This window comes from Suncus etruscus, chromosome 9 (assembly GCF_024139225.1).
Source record: "Suncus etruscus isolate mSunEtr1 chromosome 9, mSunEtr1.pri.cur, whole genome shotgun sequence".
NCBI classification, from domain to species: Eukaryota; Metazoa; Chordata; class Mammalia; order Eulipotyphla; family Soricidae; genus Suncus; species Suncus etruscus.
Genome location: NC_064856.1, coordinates 66,359,118 through 66,382,863, shown reverse-complemented (window position 1 = coordinate 66,382,863; position 23,746 = coordinate 66,359,118). Strand labels below are relative to the sequence as shown.

General features: G+C 32.2%; 1 protein-coding gene across 1 annotated transcript in view; it reads left to right on the top strand.

The window, feature by feature from the left end:
- The window catches only part of SOX6 (SRY-box transcription factor 6), a 558,762-nt gene that overhangs the window by 296,782 nt on the left and 238,234 nt on the right, over positions 1 to 23,746 (top strand). The window contains exon 7 of the mRNA XM_049781120.1: positions 5,897 to 5,986. Within this exon, the coding sequence (XP_049637077.1) occupies positions 5,897 to 5,986 (90 nt within the window). The remainder of the gene's footprint in view (positions 1 to 5,896; positions 5,987 to 23,746) is intronic.

Genomic DNA, 23,746 nt, shown 5'->3' with positions numbered 1-23,746 from the left:
TCTCAAGTTGCACTTTTTTTTTTTTTTTGGGCCACACCCGTTTGACGCTCAGGGGTTACTCCTGGCTATGTGCTCAGAAATCGCCCCTGGCTTGGGGGGACCATATGGGACGCCGGGGATCGAACCGTGGTCCGTTCCTTGGTAGAGCTTACAAGGCAGACACCTTATCTCTAGCGCCACCTTCCCGGCCCCCTCAAGTTGCACTTTTACTTTCTGTACAATGGGTTAAAACTTATTTTAGAAAGTCTTACTTCTTAAGTTCATCAGTGTTTTACTCTTCTTTTGTTTTATTTTGGGGGCCACACTCAGCTGTGCTCAGAGATCACTTTTTGGTGGATCTTGGGGGACCATATGTAGTGCCAGAGATTAAACCAAAGTCTGCTGCATATAAGGCAAGAACTTTAACCTTTGTGTTATCGCTCAAATTCTAGCCATATTTTAAAGCAGCATTATCTTAATTGTTCATTTATGATGACATTCAGAAAAGGTTTTAGGACAGACAAGATATTGCATTATGAAGAAAGAAATGTGTAATGTATATTTAGGAGAATATTCTACTCTTCTGGATTTTCATTCAATTCTTTGAATCTTAGAGTCCCTCAACAAAGATCTAGGGTGTTTCATTCTATATCCCAAACACTGATATGTTTATTTTCTGCTATTGGGTGATATATTGTATATACTATAAACCTGAACTTCAAATAGTGATTCAGTGGGTACTTAATATACGTTGCTGGTTGACCACGGGCAAGATAAATGACATTTTTATGTTGACTCTCTTTTCTCATTTCTGAATTGAGGATGTTGACCTTAAAGATCACTGAAATCTCTTCCAGCTGTAGCAGTATCCTGTCAAATGCTTCCCTCACTTTTCTAACAGGTTTGGTAGCAATCATACTTTCATGGATATGGAAAAGAAATTGGGATTTTAATGATCCTCTTGACAGTAGTGTAGGTGGTAAGTAATCTTAACAAGCAGATGAAAGTGATATTTCATACTTGCACATACAGAACAATATGATTTCTAACACAACATCTAATGTGATGATATCTGTATGTCAGTATCTTTATATGTGATAGGTTTCAAGTGTGAGGCTTTTACACTTCTAGAGGCATGCTGAAATCTTGTTTTTAACAGTTCTAACTACATTCCCAACCACAACTCTCCTTTCCCACTCTGTCTCTCTGTCTGCCTTTCTATCTCTCTCTCTTTCTCTAACACATACATCTAATACTCATTTAGTATATGTATCTAGTCAAAGTGGTGGTGGAATTAACATTTTTCCTTGAAGGAATGTATCTAGTTTAATGACCAAATCATTCAAAGGCAGCACAACAGAATATTACAGGAACTAAATCTATTTCTTCTCACCGATCATGCATGTTTTACTCAAGCATTGAATCATTAGCATGTTTATAATGGTTCTAATTTAGCACAACATTTTCTGAATTTTATCCTTGAGTCATTTACAAATTGTTCATATTGAATAAACAAAGGAAACAGATTGCATTTTATACTTAGTAATTTATCTGAAAGAAGAGGGGAGGGTTAATTGTTTCAAAGTTTTGGTCTGTTTGGGGAAGTAAGCCAGCTTTTCTCATTGCTAGGCATACATGCCATTTCTCATTGGGGGGGGGGGCTGGAGGAGGAAAATGAAAAATTAGGATGAGATTGGCCACTCCCAGAGGGGAGTGTGGAGCAAAAGGGGAGCTGGCACGAGATTATCCAAAACAGTTGGTGCATTCCTTAATGATCAAGTACTTGAGAAGTCCAGCTCTTCCTGGCAGAGCATCTGTGTTGATGTTTATACCATTGCCCCACTGTATGGGAAAGGCATGCTTTCTCTTGCTGCTGGCTAAAAATAGGATGGAATATAGCATTGTATGTGATATTTTAAGATAACAAAACATTTAGAAGGTTAAAGGTTTGGCTTTTGGATCAAAAAGATCTGTATTATAACTTGTGGTCCTTGGAAACAATTCTTCCTAGAATTTGTCAGGGATTTGAATCCTTGGTGAGACAATTTATTTTATATTCCTTTGATACAGACTGAAAAGCTCACTCTGCTGTCTCTTTTCTGTCGGTTTCCCAGCCTAAAGGCCTGGAAACAACCTCTATTTATACTCTCTTGCTTGTTTTTGGAAGATCTGTTTTTTCATTGGAGAAAGGGGGAGAGAGAGGAGAACACAAGCAGTCACCAGGCAGTGTGCTTTGTATGTTATAGTGACTTCAAAATAAAACTGGCACATTTTAGTGTCTAATTATTTTTAGTGAGCTTTGAGGGTTTTAATTAAAATTTAAGAGTGCTCTTCAAGCTCTCCAAGCTCCAATTTTATCACACTGTATTGTGGAGCACTTGTCACTGTGGAAAAATGTACAGTAACTGGCAGTACAGTAACTAATGAAAAATATGAAAAATATGATCAGCAAGGATATACACATATATGGTCAAAATTTGTTATATATCAGGTCAATGGTACTTTAATAAGTTATCATTGTTCCTAAATACTGAAAAGGTATTTGCATTTGAAATCTGTGATTCCTATAGAAAAAAATAAAGATTTAATGTGTTTGTTAAGAGAGTTTATGAAACAGTAGGATTCTACATATAGGGAGAGCCATGATTGCTTTTTCTCACTAAAATATTTTAAAGATGTTTTCTGCATAATATTTTCATTTTTAGCATTTCTAACTTTATTACATTGCGCTTAAAAGAAATAATGTTAAGTGTTTATCAAGAGTAAATTATTTTAAAGCACAATAAAATGTTTTCTATTATTCTTTACTTCATTCTCTAGTTTTGGTGAATATTTATTTCTCTTTTTGATCCATTTGAAGTAGCTTTTTTATGTGTCTGCAGAGGATCTTACTAGTGTGGCAACCTTCTATAACTCAATGTAATTTAAATTGTTCCTAAGATGCCATTATATATATTAGTAAATGAACAGCCATACACTCACTTAAAATTCCTATTATTCTGTAACATTAATTATTAGCAGGAAAAAATCAGTGTTAAATGGTGATAAAATATTCTTGGCTTACTTGACCTAAGACCTAGATATTTAGAAAGAAAAAACATTACTCTGAATTATAAAGGATATTTGTAAAAATTATTTCTGAATTTTTGTTTCTTAGAAAATATTTATTAAAAGAGAAAAACAAATTATTAAAGGAAAAGAAAAAACTTGCAACTAGAAATTAATTTTATCACATACCAAGAGCTTTTCTATCTTTGATTAAAATATAAGTGAGAAACTGAACTTCAGATTTTGATTTTTGATAGTCCCATTTTAATCACATATACCCAGAAATTAGTTAAGATAAATATATATAATAAAGTCTTACATTCATTGAATATGCGTTGACTTTTGCAGGTGATTTTTTAATTCTTTCTAATTAAAGGTATTATTTTTGATTGTTATCCACTAAAATGTTTATTTTTAAAGCGTTATTATGATGTCTATATCATAATGTTTCTTAAATGCAATTTTCCAACAGTATTTAAGTCCTACCTTTTTCACCTGAAAACAACTCATCTAAGTACACATTTGACTCCTGAAATATAGATAATAAAATAGGCTATACATTATTTTGTTGTTTTAAGCTCTACAATACTACCCAATTCATATTAGTTGCTTTGAAGTCATGTGTTTATATGTGCACAATAATACAGGAGCATCTGGATATTGCTCAGTATTTTTTTTTATCTAATTTGTGATCTTGAGTGACTGTTGAATTAAAACCACTGCATGATGGAAAAATAAAATAAAACACTGCATGTTCTCACTCTGGATATATAACATTAACTAAATTTTCTATTTTAACTTCTTTGGGTTTTACTTTTGTGAGTGATCAGAACAGGGCAAAGTTGGTCTGATTCTTTGCCTGTATAAAGCTTTATGTTTTGGTTGAAGGATGCGGTACAAGAGGATGAAGATATTTCCTTTTCTTTTCTGCTCTTTAGGTGGATATTGAAAGTAGTGACATCTTTCTTTGCAATTTAACATTTTTTTAGCTTAGGGTCTTCCCCTACCTCTACTTTATTTGCTTTACTACATTACAGCACAGTCACACTTCATACTCATTTTGGTATGCTGTTAGAGGTTAGTCAGTTACATAGTAGATGAGAAACTTGATCTTTCAAGCCTTCCTCACAATCCTGATTCTTCCTGGTGTCTCCTAGAATTGAGATTAAGCTTAGATAAGGTTGCATGTAGTGACTTTTATTATTCTGTAGATAATAGCAATCAGCACTGCTGTTAAATATTTGCATAAGCTATAAATATAAAATATGCAAATGCTGCTGTAGATTTTTTCCTTCATTTTCTTCAACTGAAGTGTTCATTCAAATGCTTGCATTAACTCAAAAGTATGGTGAGGATCAGGTTTCTAATAGGGATGTGAAATGCTTTGATCATTTTATTAATGAATATAACTTACATAAAATGATGTTCACATAGTTTGATTTGTGTTTGAAGAGTATGATCTTGTTGTTCATATAGTCCTGTTTTTCTCACATAAAAGTTAACATTTTTTGAATTATGAAAAACTTTAGGACTATTTATAGAAATTAGAAACATTTTTTTCTCTTACATTTAGTGTATTTTAAATCCATTTAGTGTATATCAAATCCTTTGTTTTTGAACTTGCTTTGGATTTGTGATCATTTGCTAGCAAATTGAGCTTTTGTTTTGACCATAATAATATATACTCTGTGCAAGGTTTAACCAGATAAGTTATGGTTTAGAATTTTCATCAGTGATATCCATTTAGTAATATTTTATAACATGTATTAAAGGATAAAATTTTAAACAAGTAACCTAACTATTTCATACGGGAATTTGAATATATTTTGTTAACTATTCTTACCCATGATTTAATACTCTATCAATCTCTCTCAGAAACCTGCAGGATTATCTCTGATATACCTAGCTTTGTTCAGCTCTTAAATATAGCATTTTCTTTTCATGACTTTAGCAGAGATGGAAATTCATATTTAATTAAAGTATGGATTTTGTTTATGAATTTAAAATAAAAGTAGCAGAGACAGATTTTGCAATTAAACATAAATGGAAAATATGCATTTGGATATATTGGACATTATTTAGAATTCAAGTTTTAATGACAATGGTGGATTATTTGAGGTCTAAGAAAGCAATTAAAAGGGGGAAGAAAGAAGAAAAAGAGAAGGAAGAAAGGAAGAGGAAGTAGAAGAATGAAGGTAGAGTGAGGAAAGGAAGAAAATGAAGGAAAGTATAGAAAGAAAGGAGATAGAAAACAGGGAAGGAATAAAGGAGGGGGGAAAAGTAAAGGAAGGGGCAGGGAGATTCCTTACAGAATCAAGTCCACTTCTATAGAGAAAGAATTTCAGCTTCTGTGGTAACTAGTATAGTTGTTCATTGCATCCATTTCAAGACACTGATCATGAGTCCACCCATTTCTTGTTTGATTGATCAGGTCATGAACAAGTGTTCATTGTTTTTAACAAAATTCTTTTTTTTATAGAAAGCACATTATTATTGAAATTCTTGATATTCCTTCTTAAAGTTGAATATATTTATACCCTATAATCCAGTAATTACACATATAAGTAAATACTACATTAAATTTAGTCACTTAACAGAAATGCTTCCACATCAATAGCAGTGCTAATATTCATAATGAAAGCTGGTAAAAACTGGGTTGCTCAATAATGAGATGCCGATTAAATAAACTTTTTAAAATATCTTTATTTAAACACCTTGATCACAAACATGATTATAGTTTGGTTTCTGTCATGTGAAGAACATCCCCCTTCACCAGTGTGAACGGTCTCCATAAACTTGTTTTGAAATATTTAAATACTTGTAAATATATTTTATAATAATTTTAATATTTACTTTTAAATTTTAACAGATTCTTCCTGCATGGAAAAACTACTTTCAAAAGATTGGAAGGAAAAAATGGAAAGACTAAATACCAGTGAGCTTCTTGGAGAAATTAAAGGTACACACAGTATATAAAATTTTAAATATATTAATGTAGATATCTCATTTTATGACATATTTTATGGTTTTGTAGATGTGAATATTAAATTCTCATTTCAATATATTTTATAAGGGAGAGGTCAACAGAATAATATAACATTGAAAATTTATTCTTTGTAATACAGACAGAATGGATGTCATATTCTCTATATTAGTTTAGTTATATAATGTAATGGAAAAACTTCATTGATTTATTTAATAAAGCAAATTATCCAGAGTTTATGTGTAACTGACATAAAGTTTATAAATGAGTATATAAATTTTAGTAAAAATACCTAAAGATGAATAACAAATTAAAGAAAATTTTAGTCCTTCCTATTGAAAGTGTAGCAAGTTTAATTCATTACTAAAAATTATTAAGTAAAATTTTTCTGATCAAAAATGTCAACTGTATGAACTATAAAAGGCACATATATACATATATATATTGAGCTATACATAATGATTTAGAGTAGAATATTTTATTTTATCCTTTTTTTCTTTTTTTTTCCCTTTTATTTAGAGTAGAGACTAAAGCTTATGTACCTTGTTCCAACTCTGGCTGTTTTACTTGATGAGTATTTTTGAACTTTTCTGTTTCTAATTCCTCCTATACAAAACGGAAATAGTAACAGTATGTTCACTAGGTGAGCTAGTTAATATATGAATAACTTTTAGAATGGTCCCAATGAGTTAAGAAAAAAATCTCAAGAGGGCAAGAGGAGGCTATTTCTGTTAATGTGTCTCTACAGTCATAAATGGATAAATTTATTTTATGATTTTTTTTTTTTGGTTTTTGGGCCACACCCATTTGATGCTCAGGGGTTACTCCTGGCTATGTGCTCAGAAGTCACTCCTGGCTTGGGGGGACCATATGGAACGCCAGGGGATTGAACTGTGGTCCGTCCTATGCTAGCACTTGCAAGGCAGACACCTTACCTCTAGCGCCACTTCCCGGCCCCTATTTTATAATTTTATAAAAAAAATTTTATATATTTCTTTTTATGATTTATTTTTATTTGTTATTTTTTGTTTTTTTTGGACACACTTGTTTGATGCTCAGGAGTTACTCCTGGCTAAGCGCTCAGAAATTGCCCCTGGCTTGGGGGGACCATATGGGATGCCTGGGGATCTAATTGCGGTCCTTCCTTGGCTAGCTCTTGCAAAGGCAGACACCTTACCTCTAGCGCCACCTCACCGGCCCCTATTTCTATTTTTTTTAATTTTTTTATATTTATTCATTTATTTTTATAATTTTTATTTTGACCAAAGTGGATTACAAATATTTCAAATAAATGGATAAATCTTGAAGAGATTCTACCTCCTTTCACTTTACATGACCATTGAATCCAATGATGATGAACATCTTATTTTTGAAGATAAATGGTTGATATTTTGAAACATTAATAAATCAGCCATTTCAATTCTTAAGAGTGAAGTTATCCTACTAATCAATAAGTAGTCCATCTTGCCATACTCTCTAAATAATCCCTTTTTGGAGATAAAGTGCTCTATTAGTTTTAGGTATCATGAATGAACTTATGATCATTAATAAACAATAATACATTGTCACTTAGAGACAGTCATCTTTGGCATTTATTAACCAATGAGAAACATAATACATTAGTTTCTAGATGTATAGAAGCTAGATTCAGGTGTAAGTTCTTAATTGATAAAATGCCATTTAGAATTAAAATTTGCCAAGAGCCATATTAAGCTTTCTGAAATTCTGAAATACAGAAAACTTTTAGAAATACAGAAAACTGTTTAATGTTTAAGCATGTATTACTCAAGAGAAAAGAAGGCAATTTTTCCTCATGATTAATTAGCAAGTCATTCCATTAACTAATGTAGAATCAAAATCATAAATGAAAACAGAATATTATTTTGAATTTCACTGCTTCTGTTTTATACTCATAAAGGCCATTTGCTATTTTGGAGGGGAAAAAACCATCAACTAATAACTTGACGGATAGAAAGAAAGTCATTAGTGACATATTCTCTTTCCAGCTGCAATAACATGGTATGTGCTACTTTGCACGTCATTCTGTATTTTCTTCTCTTTCCAAAGTCATTGGTTTTATAACAGTGCGAACAGAAATGGTTTATGCAAAGACAAGCTTTTACCAGAGTGAGTTATGGGGTCTTTCTGTCTTTTGGTAATGTGGAAGTTAGCAATAGTATTTTATGATTCAGCATAATTTTATGCTTTTTTGGTTATCTTCCTCTTTTGATTTTTAAATTATTAACTATGAATTTAAAGCGCAAAATCTTGCCAGTGCTAATCAAAATTAACCAACTTTAAATTTTAAGCATATAAAAAATTAGGCTTTTCATATTCCTGGATTCTGTATGTGATAAATGAATTTTTATTTGCCTTTCTTAGTTTAATGTCATAGAAAACAAATTTATTTTACTAACTTTATAATTTTTGTTTATGCTTCTTAAACTAGACTTTTATTACATTCTATTATCTTGCTACAGAGTTTACAGAAATTAAAAATTACATGCTATTATAATTATTAATGAAATAAAAGTAAAGTAGTATTAAACTTAAAGGTTTTATTCAACTACTATAAAAACTCAACTTAAACTTTTAGGCTGGCTGAGATTTTAGTTTGGTGCTAGCCACTTTTATTAATTATAATAATTTTTCATTTTAAAATGATTTAAATAAATATACAATATTACTCAGTGTAGCACTTGGGCAGTTATACATAAACAAATTAACAAAAACTATTACTACAGTGAGCTAAACACTATCTTCTAAGACTACATAATACAGGACTGGAGAGATAGCGTGGAGGTAAGGCATTTGCCTTGCATGCAAAAGGACTGTGGTTTGAATCCCAGCATCCCATATGGTCCCCTGAGCCTGCCAGAAGCGATTTCTGAGCATAGAGCCAGAAGTAACCCCTGAGCGCTGTTGGGTGTAATCCAAAAACCAAAAACCCAAAAAAGAAAAAAAAAAGAATACATAATACATACATGTAATTGTCATCTACAATTAATTGTTCTTATTTTTACAATATTTATTTTAAAGTACATATATAAAAATTGAACTTTAATTGTATTCCTTTATATTTTATTATTTTGATATTAATATCTTCTCCAGAATGTTTTGTCTTTTTAACAGATGTATCTGCAAGTATTCTCTTGTCCTCAATAATTATTGCTTATAATTACTTTGCCAGTTTGGTAGAAGAAAAATGTATCATTGCTGATTTAGTCTTAATTAAAACATTGACATTTTTTGAGACTAGGAGTTTTAATAGATTTTTTTTATTTAACCTTTTCTTTTGTAACATATGTCTCTACTTTGTTGCATGTGTTTCCCTTAAAAATTGTCTCATTTCTTTGGTTGTTGTTGTTCTTGTTGTTTTGAGGGGAGAGTGTAGCATACCATTAAGAGCTCATGGATCTGCATTCAGAGGTTACTCCTTGCAGGGCTTGGTGGAGCTTAAGAGGTAGTGGGAATCAAATACTACATGTCATCTACTTGTAGTAGTTTCTCTAATAGTTTTTATGTAGAAAAAGTCAATTGGTAATTTATTGGTCATGTTTTTCTGTCATATGTGTTTCATTTTGTTGTGTAATTATCCTCTTTGGAGTTTAGGGGGAGTTGCCACAGATTGAAGTCAGTACTGCATCTAAGCAAGGCATTTACTCTACTTTTGATATATACTGGGGCTAAGGAATTTTTTCACCAAGAATAGCTTACTTCATTGATAGTCTATAGAACCGCTTCTATTTTATTTTTTTTTAAATAACATCTTTATTTAAACACCGTGATTACAAACATGATTGTAGTTGGGTTTCAGTCATTCATGGAACACCACCCTTCACCAGTGCTGCATTCCCATTACCAGATGAATGGGGCCAATAATTATCTAGAAAACTGCCCTTTAAAACATTATGTTCCCTCATCCAATTATTCTAAACACCACATATAAGATAGCATCCTGTGTTTATCTTTATTCTTCTGGCTTACTTTATTTAATACAATATCTTCCAGTTCCATCCATGTTGTAGTGAATTGCATAATTTCATCATTTCTTACAGCAATATATACAACATTTTCATGATCCACTTTCCTGTCTTTAGACATCTAGGCTGATTCTAAATTTTTAGCTAATTATACTGAATGCTGCACTGAATCATGGTCTGCATATGCTCTTTTGAATGAGTATTTTTCTGTCATGATATTAGATGTCCTAAAGTGGCATTTCTTTGAGGATCATTGATAATTTAATTCCAAGTTTACTGATAAATCTCCATACTATTTTCCATAAGTGCTGTACCATACAATATTCCCATTAGCAGTTGTTTTCTTTTGAGGATTTATTTAAAAATTCCTCTGATTCTATTAGTTACATCCTGCTGAACTTTCTATCATATCTTTGATCATATTTTCATCCATTAAAGTATTTCAGTTAAACTAATGATATAAGTGAGTTATTCTCAAGCAGTTAATCAAATATCTGTATCAGTTATTAATAATTTATCTTATATTTTATTGGGACTAGCATATTTAATATAGCTCATAGTATATTTGAAATCATTTCTGTTTTTGGTTCTGTTCCATTGATTTTTTAATCTAAACTTTTATGAGTATACTGCAATATTAATACTTGCTTTTTTGCAAAGTATTACATGATCACATTTATAATTTTCTTTAAGCTATTTTATACTTATCTAAAGCTTATTTTAGACTTTAAATTGTTATTAAAGTTTCAAAGTTATATTATAAAGATATTACATTTATTTATATAAAATATAGAGGTATGTGTTTTCTTGGCAGTATTGAATATTTCCTTTCAAAATCTTTTATTGCTAAATAAATTCCCTTTATTTACTATGTTTCTATTTAAACATAGACAATGAATATCTCACTCAATGATTTATCTATAATGCTTTATATCTATCATCTATCTATCTATCTATCTATCTATCTATCTATCTATCTATCTATCTATCTATCTATCTATCTATCTATCTATCTATCTATCTATCTATCTATCTATCTATCTATCTATCTATCTATCTATCTATCTATCTATCTACCATCTATCTATCATCCATCGGCTTTTCACTCAGCAGTACTCATGGTTACTCCTGCCTCTGTACTCAGAAATCACTCCTTGCAAGGTTTGGGATGGGATTCCAGGGATTGAATTTGGGTTGGTTGAACATGATTGCATGTTTGCATGCAAGGCAAACATCCTAATTGCTGTACTATTATTCCAACCTTATAATGCTTAATGTTTTTGCTTTATCTTCTTCTTCTTCTTTTTTTTTTTTTTGGTTTTTGGGCTACACCCAGTGACGCCCAGGGGTTATGTGCTCAGAAATCGCTCCTGACTTGGGGGACCATATGAGATGCTGGGTGATCGAACCACAGTCTGTCCTAGGTCAGCGCATGCAAGGCCAACACCCTACTGCTTGTGTTACCGCTCTAGCCCCTTTATCATCTTAATGAAATGTTCTTCATTTAGTGTTCCTTTTTGTTACTAAATTAGGAATCCTCCATAATATTTTTTGTTTATGATAGTTCACTTTATAATCTCACTATTGAACTTGTTAGCTTTTGTTGCCATTAACTATTAAATAGGTTTTCTTCTCTGATTTGGCAGTGATATTTCTTTCTTTGTTCCACCTCTATTTCACTGTTTAAAATGTCAAGAATAATATTGAATAATGGCAATGATTGGAAGTATTCCATATAATTTTTAATTTATCAAATTTATTTAACTATTTCACCATAAAGTATTATATTTGACTTGATTTATGATATTTATCATAAAAATGGCTCTAGCTATAGTTTATTAGAAATTTCTATTAGAAATTATGTTTTGTTTTATATGTTATATTTTTATGTTTAATATACTAATTAAACAATACCTTATTATTAGTAAAATAATAAAGTAAGACCTTAATAATTAACTTAATAGTAATTATTATAATAAAATAATACATTATTTTAATGTATTGCAGTATTTTATTGAGACATTTTACTGTTCAATAAAATTAAGATTAGTTTTTACTTTTCTTTATATTAATTCTAGAATAAATCTTAGTTCAATTGAAAACTTTCTTCACTTACTATATTGAATTTTAAAATATTGAGCAGATATGTGAATCACTTATTCTTAGAAATTCTAAGAAATTTACACATAACATATCTATGCTTAAAGTTGTTTAGTTTTTTTTTTTTCTTTTTTGATTTTGGGTCCCACTGGACAGTACTCAGGGCTTACTCCTGGCTCTGTGCTCAGAAATTGCTCCTGCAGGCACAGGAGACCATATGGGATGCCGGGATTCGAACCACTATTTATTCTGGATTGGCTGTGTACAAGGCAAATGCCCCTACTGCTGTGCTATCTCTCTAGCCCTGCTTAGAGTTTTTTGTTATTACTTTCTATTTAACTCTTTCTTGAGATAGCTTAAAATATTTCTCTAATTTCTAGAGAAAACATCCTAAAATTTTTGTTACGAGATTTTCAAATATATTAGCATTAATATATTTTAATTTAATGATTTTAATATATAATTTAATATACAATATAATATAATACATATTTTTATTTTATAATATAATTTTAATATATTATCAATATATTTTTAATTTTTCTTACATTTCTATACATTTTTCATGTTTCATCTTTTTGTCTCTAAATTTTACTTGCCAGTGTTTTTTTTTATCTCTTTACATCTTCTCTCATTTTCTGACCTCAAAATGATACATTTTGAATTGGTTAATTCTGATGTGTTTTAGTATGCAACTATTTAATCTTACGTTTACCTTTGTTATCTATCCCTTTATTTATTTATTTGTTTGTTTGTTTCTTCATATTTTCTAGTGTCTTAAATTGAATGTTTCAAGGGGACAGAGAGATAGCTCAGATACTTGAGTGCATGCTTAGCATACTATGGCCTTGAGCTTCATCCAAGAGCCACAGCAATGTTAGGGTGGCCCTGGTGGCTCCCAGTTTCATTGCACTTGAATAACATCATTATGTATGAGAATTGAATTTTTTGGCTTGCATAGCAGGTTAGAGTACTGTTAGGACCACTCAGTAGTATTTACGAGGTCCTTTCTACAAAAGAACATTTGTAATTTAACATTAAATTACCTTAGTCATCAATATATTTGTAGAAATGGTATATACATCTCAAATAGGTGATCTTTTCAAATTTCCAGTCATGTTCTACATAGCCATTATTTATGTAAGTTTAACTCACCTAAGCTCATTAGCAGTCTTTTGTTTTGGTGTTTTTTTTTTGGGGGGGGTGGTCACACCCAGCAGTGCTCAGAGGTTACTCCTGGCTCCACGCTCAGAAATTGCTCCTGGCAGGCTCAGGGGACCATATGGGACACGGGGATTCGAACCAATGACCTTCTGCATGAAAGGCAAACGCCTTACCTCCATGATATCTCACCGGCCCTTCATTAGCAGTCTTAATTAAAAATTATTTTATTTTATTTTAAGCACCATGGTTTATGAAACTATTATTAGTAGGGCTTGAAAAAGTTCAGCTCCTCAATCCCATAGCATATCTGCTTTCTCTTTCCCCTTAATTCCCCCTACCATCCCATGGTAAGCTTCCTACTAAAAACCAGTTTTCCTTTTCTGTGGGTACATATTATTTTCCTGCTATGTTTCTTTATATCCCACACATGAAAGAAATTATTCTGTTTATTCCTCTCAACTAATTTCACTCAATATTATACTTTGCAGATCCATCCTCATAAACAAATTGAGTGATTTTATTATTTTCTTAGAGCTGTGTAGTATTCCACTGTGTACATGTGTTATAGTTTATCTAGTCATCTGTTCTTGGACTTGTTCAACTGTTCTTGGGTTGTTTCCAACATTTGGCTAATATAAATAATGCTACAAAAAATAAAAAAAGTTCAAATGCATTTTCTGAAATTTTTTTTTAACTTGGAATAGAAGCCAATAGATGGAGATTTTACATCTTTTGGATGTAACAGTTTTACAACCGAGGAAAGGAGAAAAATATTGTCTGTAGTGCTACCATTGAAAAAATTCTTAGTGGGTTAGGTGTCAGAGAGATAATAGGAGTGTGTAGTAAGATAAAAGTCGTATTGAAAAATAAATTTTAACTTTTTGGGTTTAATATTTTTATAAATTGAGATACTATATTAAGTTACTTTTTAAACTTTATATAAAATAACAGTGCCTTCAAAGAAGTATCTAAATGAAGTAAATCATTATTAATGAAATGATTTCTTAGTTGAAATATTGCCTAGTTTTTAGATCACATATTTTCAATCAATCCATATTTGAGTTTTATCTTACATTCTTTAAGACAGAAAATTTCACCCCAACCTTCCATCATTTTCCCATTGATATGTTCCTTTCCAGTAGTATTTTAATTGAGCATCTGTGCATATTAAATGGTGTACATTTAATATTAATAAATTCAAGTCAGAATTTAATCCAGTTTGACATTATCGCAACATTATTGTTGAATCACTTCATTTAAGAATTTAAATTAAATGTGGCATAAAATGGTTTGAGTTCTGTTTTAGTTTGATTAGCATATGAAGTATTATGTTCTAATTAGGTTACTATATTGTTAAGATGTCAGTTGTAAAATAAGAATTTGTCAAAAGGGGCTAAAAGGTGAATTTTTTTAAATACTTAACATGAATATTAAATACTTAACATGAATATTAAATAGAAGGGTTTTTGTGTATATTTGAAGTTTTATTGAATAATAGAGGATAAAAAAATCATTTCATATTGCAGTTAAAGGAACAGATATTGGGGCTGGTGAGGTAGTGCTAGAGGTAAGGTGTCTGCCTTGCAAGTGCTAGCCAAGGAAGGACCATGGTTCGATCCCCCGGAGTCCCATATTGCTCCCCAAGCCAGGGACAATTTCTGAGCGCTTAGCCAGGAGTAACCCCCGAGCATCAAATGGGTGTGGCCCCCAAAAACAAACAAACAAAAACACACACAGAAAAGGAACAGATATTATACTCTCAATATACTCAGAAACCTAGAAACAGTATTAACCATCTGACAGTTAACATTTGGACTGTGTCTTGAGTGTAATTGTTCAAAATATTTGTTGAGGAGCGAGAATGATATAGCTGGGAGAGCTAGATTGCATCATTTACTTGGTGGAGGCCCAACTTTATCCCTGGAATTACATGGTTCCCCAGTGACTGCTGGGAATGACCCCCAAGCAGTGAACCTGCATTAACCTCCAATAATTACAAAGTATGAGCCGAAGTTAAAAATATTTGCTGAATGAATAAAATAAAAAAATAAAAATTTTGAAAAATTTTCTTTTGTTTTTTTTTTTTAAATTGTTGAGTAGAAAACTGGACTACACCCAGCAATGCTTAGGGGCTTTGCTTCTGGCTCAGTGTTCAGGGCCTGAAACTCTATGTATTGCTGCTGGGTATTTGAAATGGTTTAGCCATATAAGCACTTTACCTCCCTACTATCTCTTTGACACCATCTGTAGAACATTTTAAACGAAGAGATAGAAATATGTTATCCCGGGCCGGAGAGATAGCACAGCGGCATTTGCCTTGCAAGCAGCCGATTCTGGACCAAAGGTGGTTGGTTCGAATCCCGGTGTCCCATATGGTCCCCCATGCCTGCCGGGAGCTATTTCTGAGCAGACAGCCAGGAGTAACCCCTGAGCACCGCTGGGTGTGGCCCAAAAGCAAAAAAAAAAAAAAAAAAAAAAAAAGAAAAAGAAAAAGAAATACGTTATCCCTATCGCAGTGGAATGTTAATCTTTAGGACCTTTAAAGTTCTTCTAGATTAATATTAAGGCTTACTGTGTTATTTATTAATTGAAGCAAGGTAGCTTCTATTTCAGCTTACGTAGAAAGATGTGATGGGAGAGAAAGGACAAGGCTTCTCCAGAGTGGGAAAAAGGCAAAGAGAAACAGAGACATGCAAGTGAGATTTGTGTTCAAGAAAAAATATAGGCTTGAAGAGCATTGTATTTTTTATTTATAAGACCGACTCCCAATAAATAATGTAAATAACTTTGGAAGATGCTTTATTATTGACAAAAGACACATTGACCAAAATATATACATTACTTTATTGGATTATGATAGCAACACTGAGAAAAACTGTGCCAGTATTACATGTGATTAAAATAAGTGAGAAAAGGAATCACTCAGAATAGTTATGAAAAAGATCTTAAGCACCTTAAGAAGCTATTTTCAGTCATAAAATTCAGCAGTGAAGACAAGAAATGTAGACTTCTGAGCTGTTTCTTCAACCACGCACAACCAATCGAATTAATTCCACTTTTACCTTTGCCTTATGTGAGTTTGTATAGAAAAGCCAGTTGAATTTAGTTCTCTACCGCTGATGATCTAGTACAATTAGTATGGTGCTTGCTTTGCTTGCAATCGGCGACATATGGTCTTCTGAGCCCTGCTAGGAATGATCCCTGAGCACAGAGCGAGGAGCACTACTGTTGTGTGGTCACCAAACAAACCAAAAAGATTATTGTTTCTCTCTAGTAGTATTGCTCTTAGTTTATACCCAGGTGAGAGAGAGGAGCGCAGTAATATAGTGGAAAAGTACAAATTAAGGCAGAAAGGCTGTAGGAACCTTACCCATTTATATGTTTGAGTTGTGCCAAAGAAATGAGGTTGCAAGGTTATTTAAAGTTATGAAACATTTATAAATGCAGTAGTGGCATACAAAATGAGACCTAGAGAATTAGGATTTATCTTCTGTAACGATGGATGGGTATAAACGATGGATGGGTATAACTTTCTGTGGTTTATGTAAGAAAATCTTCCTTAGCCTTCCTGTCTTAACACACATACCCCTCAGTGCTGTAGCTGGCTTCTCCTCCTTGGTGTGAAGGCGCTTCCCTGGGCAGTGTGCCAGAGAAACAGTAATGTTGGTTGTTTGAGTTAGCACAAACTGTGCTTGTGTTTGTCAAACATGCAAATGATAAAAGAGACCAAAAATAATTATGTGACATAAACCAAATAAGGAAAATAGTGTTTTCCTTCCTTGGTCATTTATAATTAATTATTTAAATATTTACATATAGAGATTAAGGTAGATTTGCTTGTAGGTGTACTCTCTCATAGCTTAGAAAAGTGATCATCTCATTGGTAAAAAAGTTATTAAGCAAATGCTTTCAAATGACAAATTCTCTAAATTATTTTCAGTGTTTCCAATTCACTGTCAAAACAATTCTTCTTATTCAATTAATTCAATGTATTCTTCCTATTCAATTAATATGTCTGAGAGGTTTGTTCTAAAACACGAATATTACTATGATACTATGCTATTAAAGATTTTAGTCATTGCTTTCAGTTACTTTCTTACTTTTGTAGATGTGGAAAGCAAAGTGAGGAACAATATTGCATTAAACAATACAAGCATATTACAGTTTTGCATATTACAGTATATGTACCAAACACCTATTCTATTAAAATGTGATTTTGCTCTACTATTGCTACCATGTGCACAAATGAGAATCTGGTTTCATTTTTAGACTTGATTGTAGACATTATTTGAAGAAGGAAAACACAAGAACACAAAAGCGGTTTTGTTTGTTTATTTTTAGTGCACAGTTGTTCTTCAAAGGTCCAACAGTGTAGCTTCGTCTTGAAGTAAGTTAAGTGATGTTATTATTATTAAAGGCACAGAATGGATCAAACAGCATTTCCTTAGAACTTTTGTTCTGTGTCATAAAGTACTTTGTACCTATTCTTTTCCCTAATTTGTTCTCTTTTATAGTAAGAACCTAAACACCTGAGTGCTCTGTTTGCTATCCATTTTACAGAATACTCTGTAGCAGGACTACTGATTCAGAATGTTTGGTGTTTTCTTTTGCAAGCAATCTCAAGCCTTTCATATTTTTCAAGAGCTCTGACCATGCAAGTTATATTCCTTTATAAATGAAATTTTTCTTAACCTTTCTTTTACAAATTAGTAGTGATCTCTTCAACTGAAGGAACCTTAAATAAAATCGGAAATGTTTAGAGGTGTCATCTTTCACTTTTCAACTTCAGTAAAATCAGCAAAGTTCACATACCTACTTAGGCTTACTGTCTAATTAAAAAAAGGATCAATAGTAATCTCTATTAGTGTTTTGATTTCATTTATTTTGAGGCAATTAAAATCTTAATTATAAAAATATCATATTCTGTAGACTACTATGGGATGAAGGCACAAGTATTATTTTCTCACTTTACTGTTTGTATTACTCTATAAAACTGGTAGTTGTAGAACTTCAGAATAACATCCAAGATTCTCAAAAAAGTAAAGCTGAAGGAGGTTTTTTTATATTATGTAATCCAACTTATTATTTTACACACAGAGCCACAATATCCAGAGGAAAATAAGTTACAGCTCTAAATCACTAGTATATTAGTGCTAGGAAACAGTATTTTTACCCAAAGTTTTTAAAGCCCATTTTCCTCATATTTTAATCTTGTAATCAATAGTGTGTAATTATTGCAACAACCACGAACTTCCTTAACTAACAATAAAAGCACATTCAGCTAGTTTTATAAATAATATGCATTATAATATGGCAACAGCCTTAGTTTTTTAATTATACCATTTCCCTCTAATGTAGACATTTCAAAGCTCTCCTTTGTATCCTCTGTTATAAACATCTTTTACTTCTTTTGAAGTCTGTGAAATCTACATACAAGCAATTAAAACCTTCCACCACTTGGGGTTGTAGATACAAGGTCTTCTTAATTAAAATTCAAACAAAAGCTACCGGCAAAAATTACTATTTTATGATTAAGGTCTAAAGTATTATGATACATCAGAATCATTGTTAAGTGTTAGGATTAAAAGGAATCAATATGGTGGGGAAAAGATCAGTTAAATCTAATTAGTGAAATAAATGTTTATATAAAGGAAAATACTGAAGTTTAATAACAGTGTCTGATTATAAATATAACACTGGCTAAAATTGTTCTTTATTATTAGTACATTGACTAAATAGTCATATTTTATTTTAATTTAATATAATACCATTACATTATTTTAGCTGTTCCAGTAGTATATTTCCATTAAAATTTAAATATATTTGGTTTAAAAAATTTTATTGCAAAATACATTCACATATTAAAGTCACCAATTATAAAATATTGTTATTTTTTTGGATTTATAATAAAATGTTATTTCTATTATTAAGGAAAATTTTACTAATGCCTACAGTATTATGTGGGAAGAGAAGCAAAGTTGGTTGGAAGTAAAGAATATCCAAATTATTCTTACACAATTATGATTACATTAAATATGTAATAGTTTATTTGGTGACATAAAAGAGTACATTTTGATATAATTCTAAACAAGACATTACACTTTTTTCTTTCTGATTGTGATGATAAAAATAAACATTATAACCAGTATGGAGAAGAAAAACTATTACTAATTGCAGCTTAGATTGAAGTAAAATGCAGGTCTTTAGCAATTTCCTGGAAACCATACATATTACTTACCAGGAAGTGGTAGCTAGTAGGACATCTGTAATCCTTCTGTGTGGAATTAGTGAAAACAGACTGGCGCTTTAATGATGTGTTAGACGTAGACTGATGGGATAGCTTACTTTATCAAAGTAGTTAATATTCTTTGAAAGCAAATGATTTTTATTTTAATATTAATGTAAAATTCTCAAACTGAAAATAACCTTTAAAATCCCTTTATCCATTCATTATCCATCCATCCACTCACACACAACTATAGTTTAGAGAATGATTTAGAGCTAAATAAATGATGATAGAGTAGAAGCAGAAAGCAAGATGGGAAATGAGACTCCACAAATTGAAAGCAAGTTCTCCTAGAACATGGATTGCTAATTACATGATACACTGGGTGGTGAATTTAGTCTTATCTTTAGTAACATTTTCTTATCTCAATAAAGGGAACAAGAAAACTGAATGGGTCATAAGTAAAACTACTTTTCAGAACATAAACTTAAGTCTGACTTAACTCTGTATTATAATGGGAGAAATGGGCCATTGATTTAGAAACTTTTAGTATTACTAATCCATTTTTACCTGAATTAGTAGATGAGCTAACTTAATGAGAATAACATCTATGAAACTATTAAGAGTGACAGTAAAACTAAGAAAAGTGTGTGTAATTATATATATATGTGTGTGTGTATATATATATATATATATACACAGAGAGATATGCTCCAATTGATGTAGAAAAAATTTTATATACAGAAAATTGCTGTAAAGTTTTTTTATAATTAAAGTAGCATTACATTACAGCATTATAAGTGTCAGGTGCGCATCATTAAAATCAACACGTGTATATATTAAGTTCACTGCTAAAAGTCCAATTCAAGGCAGTATATTTAATAAACTTAAGATATTGGCTCTGTAGTGGGAAATGAAAACTATGAAATAACCCTTGATTTTTAATTTTTGTACCATATAGCTTCCACTCTAGATACTTTTAATCAATTGTATGCATTGATTTTTAAAAAAATATTAATTTTCTGTCCAGAAAAAATAGGATAGTGGGTAAGGGAGTTGATTTGCATATGACTGACATGGATTTGATCCACAACACCAGATATTGTCCCTGAGCTCTCCAATCTCCAAGAATGGGTGATCCTTGAGGATACTGGGTGGTCCCCAAACCAAAAACAACAAAATTAGTTTCCTTCCTTCCTTCCTTCCTTCCTTCCTTCCTTCCTTCCTTCCTTCCTTCCTTCCTTCCTTCCTTCCTTCCTTCCTTCCTTCCTTCCTTCCTTCCTTCCTTCCTTCCTTCCTTCCTTCCTTCCTTCCTTCCTTCCTTCCTTCCTTCCTTTTTTTCTTTTTATTTGGGGGAGTGTTGGACCACATCCAGTGATACACAGGGGTTACTCCTGGCTATGTGCTCAGAAATCGCTCCTGGCTTGGGGAACCATATGGGATGCTGGAGGAGGATCAAACCGAGGTTTGTCCTAGACTAGCACTGGCAAGGCAGATTCCTTACTGGTCTAAGCCACTGCTTCGGTCTATTCTTTTCTCTTTTCTTTTCTTTTCTTTTCTTTTCCTTTCCTTTCCTTTTTTCATTTTTCTTTTCTCTTCCCTTTTCTCTTCTCTTCTCTTTTCTTTTTTTTTTTTTTCTTTTCTTTCTTCTTCCTGTTGAAGCACACTTGGCAGTACTCCTGGATGGCTCTGTGCTTTGGGATCATTCCTGGCAGAATTCAAGGATCTTATAGGTGTTGGGGATAAACTGGGTTGGCCTTATGAATTTACAAGGCAAATATCCTACCCACTATATTTTCTTCTACCCCCTTCAAAATGACTATTTTTAGAAACAGTAAAAGTAAATCTTCAATAAAATTTAGTTATTGGTTTTCTCATTGAACCATGAAAATTAAATATTAATCACTTAGCTTCTAAATTTTATTGACAGGATTAGAGAAAAATTGTTTAGTATGGAATAGTAGGGAGTAGCTAATGAACGCTATAGGTAAACAACAATAATTGACAAAGTTTTTTGAAATTGCTATTATTTGCTGATAGAAGGTAAAATACAGTTCACACACTTATTGATCTCAGGATTTATAAAATGTTTTAAGGCCTAAAATATTTTGTTTGTTTGAATTCTACTTATTAATATTTTTATTTAGAAACTAAGCAGGAGAATATTTGAACATCAAGTACTTCAATTTTTAACCTTTTAACATTTTATGAACAATAATTACATTTCTAAGATGAAAATAATTTAGTGAGAAAAGTGGTGTTTTGATTTTATTTTTCTCTTTGGTCTACACTTAATGCTACTTAGGTTCTTCTCCTGCTTGTAAGCTTAGGGATCTTTCCAGCAGTGCAAGGCGACTCTGTGCTGTAGCTGCCAGAAATCAAATCCTGGTGTCCTGCATGCAAAGAAGACATTCCAATCATCCAGCTTTCTCTTTTTTATTTATCATATCTTTATTTAAGCATCTTGATTACAAATATGATTGTGATTAGGTTTCAGTCATGTAAAGAACACTCCCCTTCACCAGTGCAACATTCCCACCACCTATGTCCCAAATCTCCCTCCATCCCACCCCACCCCCACCTGTATTCTAGACAGGCTTTCCAGTTCCCTCATTCATTCACATGGTTATGGTAGTTCTCAGTGTAGTTATTTTTATAACTGCACTCACCACTCTTCGTGGTGAGCTTCATGAAGTGAGCTGGAAGTTCCAGCCCTCTTCTCATTGTCTCAAGATTGTTGCAAAAATGATTTTTATTTTTCTTAAAACCCATAGATGAGTGAGACTATTCTGCGTCTCTCTCTCTCCCTCTGACTTATTTCACTTAGCATGATAGATTCCATGTACATCCATGTATAGGAAAATTTCATGACTTCATCTCTCCTGACGGCTGCATGATATTCCATTGTGTATATGTACCACAGTTTCTTTAGCCATTCGTCTGTTGAAGGACATCTTGGTTGTTTCCAAAGCTTGGCTATTGTGAATAGTGCTGCAATAAATATGGGTGTGAGGAAGGGGTTTTTGTATTGTATTCTTGTGTTCTCGGGTATATCCCTAGGATATATAGCTGGGTCGAATGGGAGCTCAATTTTCAGTTTTTGGAGGAATCTCCATATCGCTTTCCATAGAGGTTGGACTAGACAGCATTCCCACCAGCAGTGGATAAGAGTTCCTTTCTCTCCACATCCCTGCCAGCACTGATTCTTCTTATTCTTTGTGATGTGTGCCAATCTCTGTGGTGTGAGATGGTATCTCGTTGTTGTTTTGATTTGCATCTCCCTGATGATTAGTGATGAGGAGCATTTTTTCATGTGCCTTTTGGCCATTTGTATTTCTTTTTTATAAAGTGTCTGTTCATTTCTTCTCCCCATTTTTTATGGGATTAGGTGTTTTATTCTTGTAAAGTTCTGTCAGTGCCCCAAGGGAAAAGGAGTATGGAAGGCATTATTTTCCCCAAATTTAACTGTACTACAAAGCAATAGTTATCAAAACAGCATGGTATTGGAATACAGACAGACCCTCAGATCAGTGGAATAGGCTTGAGTTCTCAGAGAATGTTCCCCAGACATACAAATGCCTAATTTCCCTGCTCCTAAGTGGAGCAGGGAAAACCTCTTCAACAAGTGGTGCTGGCAGAACTGGTTAGCCACTTGCAAAAAAGCGAACACAGACCTCCAGGTAACACCATGTACAAAGGTAGAATCCAAATGGATTAAAGACCTTGATATCAGACCTGATACCATAAGGTATATGGAACAACACATAGGTAAAACACTTCATGACATTGAGACTAAAGGCATCTTCAAGGAGGAAACTTCACTTTCCAAACAAGTGGAAGCAGAGATAAACAGATGGGAATACATTAAGCTGAGAAGCTTCTGCACCTCAAAGGAAATAGTGCCCAGCATACAAGAGACACCCACTGAGTGGGAGAATCTATTCACCCAATACCCATCAGATAAGGGGCTAATCTCCAAAATATCCAGCTTTCTCTTTGACCTAGTTTCATGAATCACCATTGTACTATATTAGAACTTTAAACTTGAATTTAATTATTTTTATAATTAATTAAATTAATTATGTATAGTTTGACAATAATATAATTAATTATATGATTAATTTGTTGATGATACCTACAAAGAAAATTAGTTACATTTTTAAGAGTTAAAATTTTTTTGAAAAATCTAAGTTAATTTGCTAGTTGAAAGAAGTTAGTTGCTTTCTTCCATGAAATGTGGAATATTGGTGTAATAAATGAGTC